This window comes from Plectropomus leopardus, chromosome 3, assembly GCF_008729295.1.
Source record: "Plectropomus leopardus isolate mb chromosome 3, YSFRI_Pleo_2.0, whole genome shotgun sequence".
NCBI classification, from domain to species: Eukaryota; Metazoa; Chordata; class Actinopteri; order Perciformes; family Serranidae; genus Plectropomus; species Plectropomus leopardus.
In genome coordinates this window covers 8966185-8978578 of record NC_056465.1, presented here as the reverse complement: position 1 = coordinate 8978578, position 12394 = coordinate 8966185, and the positions used below count along the sequence as shown (strand labels likewise).

The following is a 12394-nucleotide window of genomic DNA, read 5'->3' as shown; positions in this document are numbered from 1 at the left end:
TTAAAGTTTATCTTAGTCTATAGTGTAAAAATCATGAAGATCAAAGTATTGATTAAACATTTTCACTAAACATAAAAAAGTAAGTAATATCCAGTTCTAAAAAATAAATAAATGTGATACAAGAAAAGAGTTGAAATTAATTAATAGGCCTATACATTTACTCAGAAGGCTAAAGAAATAAAGATAAATAAATATCCTCAAATTAGTGTTTTTGCCAATGGTCTCTTAGCCCACTAAAATATTTATGTCAAATTATTAATAAGGCGTATCTCACGTTGTTCACTCTGTATTACAGTTAGCATCAATCCTTTTTTTTTAATCACCTAAATATTTAATTTGCTAGACAATCAGGGGGACAAAATTTAAGTCTACTCTCAGTGAAGGTCAGTGGCAGGAACAGAAAGCATCCAAACTCCTCTTGTGACGCAATCATATTCCTTTAAAGGTTTATTTTTAAATTTAGTGAAAAAAACATCACTATTTATATGAAGCATTTTTAGGAAAATCAGTTTAATTTCAGGTAGTGATCATCAGTTAATGTTAATGAAGAGTCTCTTTGGGTAGTAGCCTATTACTATCATAAAAAATGCCCTGCCATTATTTTACTGAGTTTTGGGGTAGTTTATGTTTTTATTTCGAAATGTTTTAAATTCTTAACTGTGAAAATAAACTAACTTTGGACAGAAACCCAACTCACGAACTGGTGAGTAAACAGCTCCATCGAGCGGCCAAGATGTGTCACTACAGCTGTAATACAACAGGTTGATATTGTCCATGCTGTCCAGTAAACACCTGAAAAATGGATACTGATTAAGTATAGTGAAACATCAGATCCAAGTTTTAGACTGCTTTCGTTTGTTTGTTTGTTTTAAATCATTTTTAAAAATGTAATGCATTTATATTTTATCTGATATATATTAGTTTAAAAATGGGATTTTAGTAACCCATACAGTCTTTATGTCATTCCCTCTTCCTGCCTGCCTCCAAGCCTAGATTTAAGGACTGCAATAGAAATCTGTCATGTGACATTATTGCAAATATATTGGTGAGTTTTAGTTCTGTATTCCTCATTTCTGTACGCGCAGTACTTTAATTTATCAAGGGAAAACTCATCAATCCTTGTATGTGAAAGCCTCCTTGGGAATATGCCTGAGTTTTAACCTGATCTGCACTACACCTTCCATTCCCATGTGTGACGCTGCAGTGTATTACAGGCAGCAAACTGCCGAACATGCTGAACAACGAGGAAGAGGAGAGAGGCGAAGAAGAGCTGTAGGAGAACAACGTTAGCTATATGGCGATGGAGTAGCTCTGTTTTAGGGTCATTTTTAGCCACTTAACTTGTGTAATTAGCTTTGTTACAGCACGTAAAGACAGACATGTTCCGCTGCATGACAAGGTAAGAGGCGTTATATCATTTCCACCCATAAATCCACAATTTATTCATCATTCAAGGTGCACTTAGATGTCTGCACGACCTTTGGCATAGATTTTTTGTAAATAGTAAACTAACGATTCAAACGGCGTCAGACGTTGTCTATATGTTACTACAAAACTATTTCACTGCACGCTATGGACATGTTCAGACTCATAAGTTTAAATTGACCAAATATAACCGAAATGTGTCAGAATAGAGTCGTCATTGACCCCTTATAGTTAACTTTTAGCTCACAATTTGTATGTTAATTTATGGAAATTAATATTTTCCAGTCCAACTGGATTCAACTGTTTTGTAGAAAGTACACAAAGTAGTAGTAGTAGTAGTAGTATGTTCTGTTAATATGAAGATGTAGTTAAGTAGAAATACACACTGTAAAATGAAGTACGTATGCTAACCATTTAACTTTTAGTATGAAAAGTGAGGTGCTCAGTGCCCCTGAGAGTATTATACCGTTTTATTTTATGGTATTACATCATTAGTACAATGCATTCACGTGTAAGTAGGTTTCTACTGCAGTAGTTGGTCATAGTGAAGCTTATTTTAAGTATTTTATAAATTAGTTCCATTCATAACACTGCATCATATTTTAGAAGCTGATTTTAGGTTTGGTGTATAAAATCTTAATTTGTCAAGTAACTAGTGACCTTAGCAATGAAATACATGCAGTAGAGCAAGAAAAAAAATTCAATATGTCCCTCTGAAATTGTAATAAATTAGAAATGGCATGAAATGAAGATACTCAAGTGAAGCCCAGCTGCCTCATATTCGTGCTTAATTACAGTATTTGAGTAAATGTGCCTTGCCTACTCTGGTTAGCAGTAATTGACAGCAGTAAAACAACATCAACAAATTACAAATCAAAAACTAAAAGCATTATGAATAAAGAGTGTTCAAAGAGTCGCTGTTTATTTGGTTACTGATCTGATAAAATATCACAGCGTAAAGTAAATCTGTAACTGCTCCAATATAGAACACTGCCCCCCCTCCTCCCAAAAAAAACCAAATAAAAAATATTAAAATTTATATTAAAAAAATAATAATAATTAACAATTAACAATTAAGATATTAAAAACTCAAGAGTTTTGACCAAACCCAAGATTGCAACAGAATGAACTGAATGAAATTAATATTCTATCTGTCCATCATTTCCACACTTTTGAGAAAATAATTAGCAAAATGATACACAGCTCTAGCCCAGGATCTTATAATTGCGAGGTGACGGTGCTTACCGCCGTGCTATCTCTGTAGTTTAACAGTAGACAGTTTGTTAATCCTGCCCCGGAGCTACTGTACCTGTTAAACAACTAAAGCCCCACATGTTTGTGTTTGCTGCTCTTTCTCTGTCCCTGAAAGGAGTGTGTGTAGTGGAGGAAGAGTGTGTCCTACCTTTGTGCCTCCTCGCACCCAGACACCATCATGGACGTCGAGAAACCTAACAGAGGAGAGACATCACAGGTGACTACATCATCAGGACTCCTGTGGTCAAATGATACTTGCAGAGCCGTGTATGCACTGGTTTTGTGTGAAGGATAGAAATACAATATGAAATACAAATACAAAATTTTGAACAATTGAGAAAAAATATAAAATTGCAATTTCTCCGAACAGTATCGCTGCTTATATCGTTAAATTTTTCTAATATAAAACATGCAATATCTCTCTTTTTTAATCATTTTGTCATGTTGTAAACAGGCCATAAACATGCTTTTTATCTGTGCACTTTATCCCCCCTCCGTCAAAAAAACAAAAAACAAAACCCTTTTTATTTCTGAATCTTATTTTGCAGGTTGGCCGAGCAGCATTGTTCAGTCCGCTGTATGAGCTCTGCATCCAGGAAGAGGCGAGCTCTGCACAGTGCCTTTCCAGTGTTGGAGCAGGCCCTCCAGCCAGTCCACCGACATGTGTATGAAGCTAACCTTCGCAACAGCAACGCCTGCCATAAGAAGTAGGATTCTGCTTGGGCCAGTTTGTCGTGTTCAGCTCTGTTAAGTTCGGGCTGATTTTCCCCACTGCAAATTGTCTCTCTAAATGCCTGTTATTGATTAGCCATTTCTCTCTTTAAGGTACATAGAGTTGAGTGAAAAGGTGAGAAAAGGTGGAGGGGAAAACGCCATCGCCAGACACACTCAGAGAAACAAGAAGTTGCTGGTCAGGGACCGGCTGCGCCTCCTGTTGGATGATGAAGACTTCCTGGAGCTGTCACCATTCGCTGGTCTGGGTCTGCCGTACGGGGACATCCCTTCAGCTGCCTGCCTGACCGGTCAGAAACCACTAATTTACAGATTTACTCAGTTTGGTCCTCTGACTTATTAATTTCAGACAGTTAGCAATTTATTTCCCATCCTCTGATGATGCACATGTGATCCACATGCATGCCACTGACCTATACTGTATGTGTTTGTCTGCATATCCATCCAGGCATTGGCAGGATCAATGGCCTGTGGTGTATGTTTATTGCCAACGATGCCACAGTGAAAGGTGGCACAGCATATCCAATCACAGTGAAGAAGCAGCTACGGGCACAGGAAGTGGCAATTCAGAATCGCCTGCCTTGTGTTTATCTGGTTGACTCTGGAGGAGCTTTTTTACCTCTGCAGGTAAACATACACTCACAGACTTTCCCCTTAATAAGAGTTTAGCATCAAAAAAGCGAGATCGAGAATAAAGAGGAGATCTAAATGTTAGCTGAATTATACTGACTTTAATGTAAATCTCTAATTCTCAGTCAGAGATCTTTCCTGATAAGAACCAGGGAGGACGGACATTCTATAACGAAGCCATCATGTCTGCCATGAAGATCCCACAGGTAAACAAATATAAAGTACTTGTACTTGTATTATTATATATTGACATTTTGTGTGCTGTATCTTGCACTATTTGTCCTCCTGTAATTTTATTCTAACTCTACCCTAGTTTCCTTTGCTTGTGTGAAACAGGACTGCTTGGCTTTCGTTGTGTCTATGTATTCCATTTCTGCTTTGCTTTGTTTGTCAAAGCACTTGGTAAACTCTGTTTTTAAAGGAGCTGTATAAATAAAATTTTATGATTATTATTATTATGTAGGACACGCTCAAAAACTGATAAAAACATTAAAACTCAATTAGTTAATATATGGTTAAAAAAATATGAAATAGATGTCACATCTGACAGGCAACTATTACAGGGACCATGCAAAACAAGAAGCAGTTAAAGTCACTGATATATTATATATATACAGGGATTTATGACCTGTACTGCAGCCAGACACCAGGGGGCGATTGAGACCGAGTTACACTTCGGGTGAGCTGTCAAGTTGTCCGTCTTTATCTTTATGTACAGTTTATGGTAATGATGTTTCCAACCTTAGACCTTAAAATTAGGACCAAATTTTGTTGTAAGGACAGTGAAAATGACCAACAGTGTGAAGAATTCTTTAAGAGCTGAAGTGTTAACTGAAATGTGAAAATTACACATTGGAATTTGATATGAATTGATATGAATATGATTTGAATTTGATCAAAGCTCTTTTGATTTTAAAAGTCGCATTATTTTAAATGGCTATTTCCACATAAAAACAATTGATAATTCCTAAAGGTGTCGGTGGTGTGCGGGTCGTGCACGGCAGGTGGAGCTTACATCCCCACCATGGCAGAAGAGGCAGTGATGGTGCACAAAATAGGGACTATATTCCTGGGTGGGCCACCACTTGTCAAAGCGGCCACGGGAGAGGAGGTCACACCAGAAGACCTGGGAGGAGCCAGGCTTCACGCTGAGTAGGTCCATAAATCAAACCAACCCAAAACATACAGTTTTAAAGAAAAAGAAGTTAGTAAGTTCACAACATCAAGTCAATTCATTGCGTGGTTTCAGGGTGAGTGGCTGCGTGGATCATTTTGCTTGGGAAGAAAAGGAGGCATACAATTACACCAGAAACATCATATCCACCCTCAACTTCCAACTGCCTGAGGAAGAGGAGGAGGAGGAGGAGAAGATGAGGAAGAGGAAAGCAGAGGAGGAGCCACTGTACAGTTCAGAGGAACTTCGGGGGCTTGCTCCCAAAAGTTACAGCCACAGCCTGGATGTTAAGATGGTACAGTAAACACACACACACACACACACACACACACACACACACAGAGCTTTGTAGACTGAGTAGTATGCATGAGGAGTAAAGACAGTCCTCTTGGCTACATAGTCAAAGAAAAGAGTGCAATCTACAGATAAACGTCATAGTTACACACCTTAAAACCAGCACGGCAGAATGACCTATATTGAAGTAATCTGTGGGAAGTGCAGCCACAATGATTGGCACCAAAAACAAAAACAAAATCAAATGGAAAATGATATGTTTGATTGGTTTGTGGAAAAGTTGGTTTCACCTTATGGCTCCTGTGTTGCTGTCTCACTGAATCCAGTATTAACATCTTGTCGTGGGTTGTCTCTGTCTGTCCAGGTAGTCAGTCGGCTGATGGACGGGAGCCGCTTCCAGGAGTTTAAAGCTCGCTATGGAACCACGCTGGTCACTGGCTTTGCAAAGATACATGGGTAAAAGATGCAAACATACACACACAGATTTAGATTTAGATAGTGAGGGCAGGGACAACATATGCTTTTCAGCCAACAAACAGCAACTTAAAGTTTTTAGTGATTTTAGGATAAGAATTGTTATATTGTAATATGTCAACATAATCCTTCAAATGTTTGGTTATTATGGCGGCACATATTGCAAGCAGATTGTCACACTGAATTTGCACATCGTTGTCAGATCTGGCCAGTAGAATCTCGAGGGTCTTATTCTGAAAATGAGTGTGAGGTTTTACCTCTTCTAATCATAAACTCATTGAACCCTCACCCTTAAGAGATTATCACTTAATCAGATCAGTCACCAGAAGACAGAAGACCAAAACAACACTGTGCCGTAACAATACCAAACTCACATAAGATTTTGGAACAAACTCGTGTGCTTAACTGAACTCATCAGATATGAGTAAGCAGTCTAACTAAGACTAAGCTTCAGCAGCAGCAGCATAGCTCAGGCTGTCATCATTTTCTTATTTGTTTTTGAGTATGTGTGAGTTTTTGTTTTCATATGTGTGTATATGTACCCTGTTAGGCACCTGGTGGGAATAGTAGCCAACAACGGAGAGCTGTCGTATCAGGCCGCGCTGAAAGGAAGCCACTTTGTCCAGCTGTGTGACCAGAGACACATCCCCCTCCTATTCCTCCAGAACACAGCACCCACAGCAGCTGTGACACTCTCCACAACACAGGTATACACTACCTGTGATAAAAAAAAATAAATAAATAAAACACACACACACACAGAGGCATTTTTACATTCAAAAATACAGTACAACTGAAAAACTTAACCACAAAGTGTCTTTTCTTGGATTTATATTTCATTAAGTTAGTACTATTTTGTGCAGATATTTTGGAACATCAAAGAGACAACAGCTGAAGTAATCCTCTCATTAAAAGACAGTTTTGAATGATGTAAATAAAGCCTTGAAAGGAAGCAAAAATATTATTTTCTTGTCTGTATTTTTTTGTTTGTGTCTCTTTTCTAGGCAGAAGTGAACAGTAACCGCCTGAAGGCTCAGGGATCAATGATGTCAGCAGTAGCGTGTGCCTCAGTCCCCAAAATCACTGTGGTGATTGGTGGTTGCCACGGTGCTGACAGCTACACCATGGTGAGAGTCTCCATACAAGTTATCTGATAAAACAAAAACAAAACATCTTTAAAGGTGGCATTATCTTAAAGGCAGACACTAGGTGACTAAAAAACTTTAAATGTTTTTTTCCTTCTTTGAATGGCAGCAAATGTAAAATATTTTAGTTTTTTAGACAAAAAATGCAGATTTTTAATATGTTTTAAGTTTAGTTTAGGTTTTTTAGTTTCATAATGTTACTTTAGTACCACTCTGTACTACTCCTGATTCTTTAAATAAGTAATCAACTGGGGAAAAAAGATCAGAATATGCACATTAACTTCAAAGTTTTTTTTTTTTAAAGTATGTCACAGAAATATTTTGTTTGTTAAATTGGTTGCAACAACAAACAGCTAAGGGCTATAGAAAGCCTTCATATACATGTTACTCTGCAGTATCGTCATACATTATAATTATGTAAGATGTGGAGTATGGGGGTAATCCCACAATAATTTAAACTAATCAAAACCCTGTTTCCTGTTTGTCTCTAGTGTGGGCGGGCATTTGACCCTAATTTCCTCTTCCTGTGGCCCAACGCCAGAGTGTCCACAACAGCTCCAGGTCACGCCGGCTCTCTGCTTCCCCATGACAGTGAGCAGGAGGAGGACGAGAGGAAGACACAGGAGGACAAGTTAAATAAGAAGTTGGAAGAGGAGAGTTCAGCTTTCTTCTCCTCTGGTCGTCTCTGGGACGATGGAGTCATTCTGCCTCAGGACACCAGGAAGGTAAAATAAAATCGCCAACACAGTGTCAACTTTCCCTTTCTCCAATTATGACGTCGTCTTACAAGAATCTTTGTACGTGTGCAGGTTCTCAGGGACTGCCTGGACATCATCAAACAGCAGCAGTATGAGCTCTCCACAGAGAAACAACACTCAGCACTTCTGCGTATATAAAGGCTGCAATCTTTCCTCGTTTCCTCTGGACACTACAAACATCCGTCCATTAAGCTGCTGTTTTTAATTCAGTCCGGTTTTGGTCACTTTCACCAAAATGTGCCAAGAGGATTCAGTATTCTATTGCCAATCCTCTAATCTCATATTTGGTGATGTGTGAAGTGAAGATTGGTGAAGTGATGGGTGGATCAAATCTCCTTAGAGGTTCTCAAATATTCATTTTCATTTTTTCTTCAAGTTTGGAACCACAGTCTTGGTTTGGGAGGAGTTGGTAAGAAATGTGGCAGTTATTGCGGCATTTCTATATATACATGTGAGAATTTAATATTCAGTTTTTGCACTTCCATTCTCATACAACCACAGTACTTTTAGTGCCTTTTTTTTACCTTAAGGAACTCATAAGTACGTTTGTTCACAGTGACCTGTTTTTTTACTGGATTGTAAAGATGCAGATTCACAATATTTGATGACTGTTTTTACTGTTGTCAAAAAAGGTTTACTACAAGGATTATCATGTGTACTGTATATGTAATTATAATAGTTCTCACAGTTATGGTGACTTCTTGAATCTATTCCGAAATGAGAGTCCTGTTTAATCTTGTAAAGTGCCTCATCAAGTTGTTAATCTTTGATCATTTTCACTTTCAAATCAGCTCTCAGGTACATAAATGTACGCTACATCTTGACCAGCAGAAAGTCAGCCAATGTTACAAGATGTCATAGATTGTCATTAATATATCCCCATTAGATTTCTCTTGATGGTAAATTACAAGTACAGCAGATAAGACTCTGCTGCTGTCAGCTCAGTGATCTATTTGAGCCTCAACCCAGTTTATAAAGGTCCTGCTTGAGTTTTTTTTAACAGATTATCATGTCACAAAAAGTTAATTCTGCTGTCAAAAGCACATATAGGAGCCTCAACATGTAGCACTGGATTTTCTTTCATGTAACAATTTGTTTTACAATCATTTGTTGTCAAAAGTACTACAGTGAAAGAAATCATACTCTGTAATTACAAATGTAAATCAATGATTGGGATGTATTTTTAATTGTATAGAAGAGTAATAAAAAAACATGTAAATAAATTTTTAATTTGCAAAAGTAGAGTGTTGTTTTTTGTTGCTTTATTATAAGGATGGTTTCACAAATCCACAGGGGCCATTTAATAATGAATTCAAACATTTTCACAGCAGTAAATTTCAATGTTTTTGTTGATGTGTTTTAACAAAAGCAAAGTGCTGTTAGGCTGAAGCCAGTGCAGGTGCTTTACCCACCCACCTGTTATATCAATTAAAAGGACAATTTTATAAATAATATTTTTGAAAAACCTGATGAGTAGAGTAATGCTTACAATTCACCTCAACACAACATTTGGTTATTTCACTGGCAGTCTAAACAGTCTACAAAAGTGTAGTCAGTCAGGGAATCTAAGCACATTTTCTTATGTACTCAGCTACAAATGCAAATTTGATGTACCTGAGTCTTCTCTTGGCATGCCTTTATAAATTAGAAAATCCAATAAATTTCAGTGAGAAGTATTGTAATTTTTACTCCGCCACATTTATTTGAAAACTTTTTTTGCTTTATTTAGTTGGCATACATGTGTTGCATTGCCGCCACCTGCTGGATTTTGTCAGACAGCAACAGATCATGATTTTGATGGATCAGGAGCCAGTAGATTGAGGTCTGCAGCAGAGCAGTGAGGTATTCATCACTTGTTTGGTGGAAAGAGATACAATGTGGTAGTATTAGTACAACTGAGGCAAAAATCATGTGGCCTGTTAACGATAAGATGTGTAGGAATAAAAGTTCAAATGGAGCAGTGAACAGAACCTCAATATCTTAGTTCTAATATCATATCTTGCACATGTTTATGTAAACTAAAATTTAAATTTTAAATTTAAACATTAGTTTTATTTAAAACACCTCATAGTTACATTTATTTTTAAAGACTATGTTTTCCATTGACTATATTACTTGTGTCCTTTACTGTTGATGGCTGTTCCACTGTGACGGGATATAATATCTATAATCTCTAACTTTCTGTACTACACATTTAAACCAGCAGCTCGTTGCTCAGTAACGATCATCCTGTAACAAGTAATAACAATATAGTAATAATAAAAGGTGTTCAGTAGTTAAAAAATACCCACAGTATTCATTTATTTTAAGTTTCCACATTGTTACCCCCTTATTCCGAAATGTTACCTCTTGTTCCCTTGTACCTTTATCACTATGTACTGTATTGGTAAATAGTCAGTACAGAAAAAATCCAAATTTGCTACGATTTATTATTAATTAAAATGACGAAGAATAACGCTGTACATTCAGGGAGATAGTCTAAAGCATTTCCAATAATATATTTATATCAATGTGGAATGTTATGAGTGTTCAATGTGAAAACCTACTGTAAATTTTCCTAATAATTTCAAACTACACTGTTATGGTTTGATGTTTTTTGTTTTCTTTGGACTTAGTTTTTGGGTTCCCTGCTTTGTTTTGTATTTTTACTCCTTATGAGTCACCTGTGCTCCTTCCCTGTGATTCCATGTCCAAAGAATACAAAAAAAACATCAAACCATAACATACGCATTTAAAAAGTAACACTTTTGTCCTTGAGTCCAGTGAAAATCACTAAAATCACAACTTAAGATGTGATACGTTGTCAGATTTCTGAATTATATTTGAAATATTCTCATGTTTTTAATATAAAGAAATATACTGTATGATGTAAACACAGACTGTAAAATCTTTTGAACTTTAAGGATTATTATTTCTCATTCAGCTTGAACTGTCCCTGTCTTTGCTTACATCTGAGCACAGATAAAAAAAAAAAAAAAAAGGTGCTGACAGCTTCCTGTGTGTGTCTGACGTGTGTGTGTTAAGAGCATCCTGAATCCACCTGCTCAGAGATGCAGACTGTAACAACAGCGTCCTCTGAGCTGGTCTGGACGAGGCGCTCCTCATCGTCTGGTCGTCTGGTGGGAGAGGGGGTGGGGTCGTAGGAGGTGGTGGACTCTCAGGTGCTGAGAGTGGTTCAGTGGTCTGCTGTGGTGCTGGGACTTCCTGGGATGGTTGATGTCCACTCTCAGCTGCGAGTGCCAAAAACTCAGCAGAGTAGTGTCCTATGTAACAGAAACACAGGTAATGAATACTTTTGAACTCAACTACACATCAGCCAATGATGAAATAATATCATAAACAATGGAATAATAGTCAAGATGGCTCCTATAATAAATATAATTTACATATGTAAAGTTAACTTTATCTTTGCTCCACTTTATGTCCCTACTGGTATTTTTGTAGTCCTTGTGAGGGGATTACTTACTGAGCCCACTGAAAAAGAGGCGCTCAACGCTCTCCATCTCGTCCTGTGGTCGTCCATCCTTCTCATCTGGTCCGGCGTAAACATCTCTGTCATCGAAGAAATCCTGGATGCTTTGTCTCGGCCTTCCACGTTGTCGCTTCTTGGGTGGGGGGTCTGCTATACCTATCAATACCTACATAAAAGAGACCTGGAAACTTTTCTTTACATTAGTGAGCATAATCTTCCCTCTGTTTGTTTCAGCTGCCTTCATGTAACTGAAAAAAGTGGCAGTGCAACAGGGTGAGATATCGACAATATCAGTGAGATAAAGAATTTCAGGAGACTCGTATTAATGCTGGTATTAAGTACTGACTTACCTTTGTCCAGTATGGCCACCTATACTTTACAAAGAAAAATAAATTACAGCCTAAAAACTATAACTGTGTTCCATGAGGTGGTTTGTTTGTTGTTGGAAATTTGGAAATCTGTGAACCCTTTGAAACAGACATCACTTTTCCTGTGCTGCATTCAGACAACTTCCACCTTTTTAAACCTCTGAGCCCTGAGTGAATTAGGTTTCTTTCAAAAACATGATTAATTAGGAAATGAGCAACTCGGCAAGAAACGTTTCACATAATGTGGAAAATTGGTGGATGGGTTAGGTTGTTTTTTTTTCCTATCTAATATTAAAATAATTTTATTGTATTTGCTTTTTTTCTATTTTTTTTTTTTTTTTAATTTGGCCATTTCTTCTTCAGTTGCTATTAACCTTCTTCCCACATTTTTGAATGAAATCAAGAAATAAAGCTAATTTGCTCAGGTTTCAAAGGGTTAACATTAAGTTATAAATGCAGAGGAGCTGAGGTGGAACTTTCAGAGGCTCTTTGTGTTGTTAAAAACTGTGAAATACAGTAAACGTGTGATGAAATGATGGAAAGAGGAAAATTTATGTAAAAAAAAAAAGCCTTGTTGCAAGAAAGGGCTGTGTTGGTCTCGCCAGACACAAAGGCTGCCTGGGGCTTTATCAGTCCTGCCAGACGTAAAGGTTTTTCCATTTAGTGCT

General features: G+C 37.4%; 1 protein-coding gene across 1 annotated transcript; it reads left to right on the top strand.

Annotated features, from left to right (window-relative positions):
* Positions 1-1266: 1266 nt before the first annotated feature.
* si:ch211-198n5.11 (methylcrotonoyl-coenzyme A carboxylase 2) lies at positions 1267-8498 on the top strand. The gene is made up of 13 exons (XM_042514709.1): positions 1267-1399; positions 2795-2896; positions 3228-3386; positions 3505-3701; positions 3860-4038; positions 4167-4247; positions 5015-5193; positions 5291-5510; positions 5874-5965; positions 6534-6690; positions 6988-7110; positions 7620-7853; positions 7938-8498. Exons 1-13 carry the CDS (start codon positions 1380-1382, stop codon positions 8022-8024), a joined length of 1830 nt encoding a protein of 609 aa, XP_042370643.1. The 5' UTR covers positions 1267-1379; the 3' UTR covers positions 8025-8498.
* Positions 8499-12394: the final 3896 nt, after the last annotated feature.

Bases quoted from the DNA above. Each gene is read 5' to 3' on its own strand.
- si:ch211-198n5.11 (XM_042514709.1), top strand. From the start codon at position 1,380: ATGTTCCGCTGCATGACAAG. The intron at 4,039-4,166 runs GTAAACATACAC...TCTAATTCTCAG, and splicing joins GAGCTTTTTTACCTCTGCAG to TCAGAGATCTTTCCTGATAA. The intron at 7,111-7,619 runs GTGAGAGTCTCC...GTTTGTCTCTAG, and splicing joins GTGCTGACAGCTACACCATG to TGTGGGCGGGCATTTGACCC.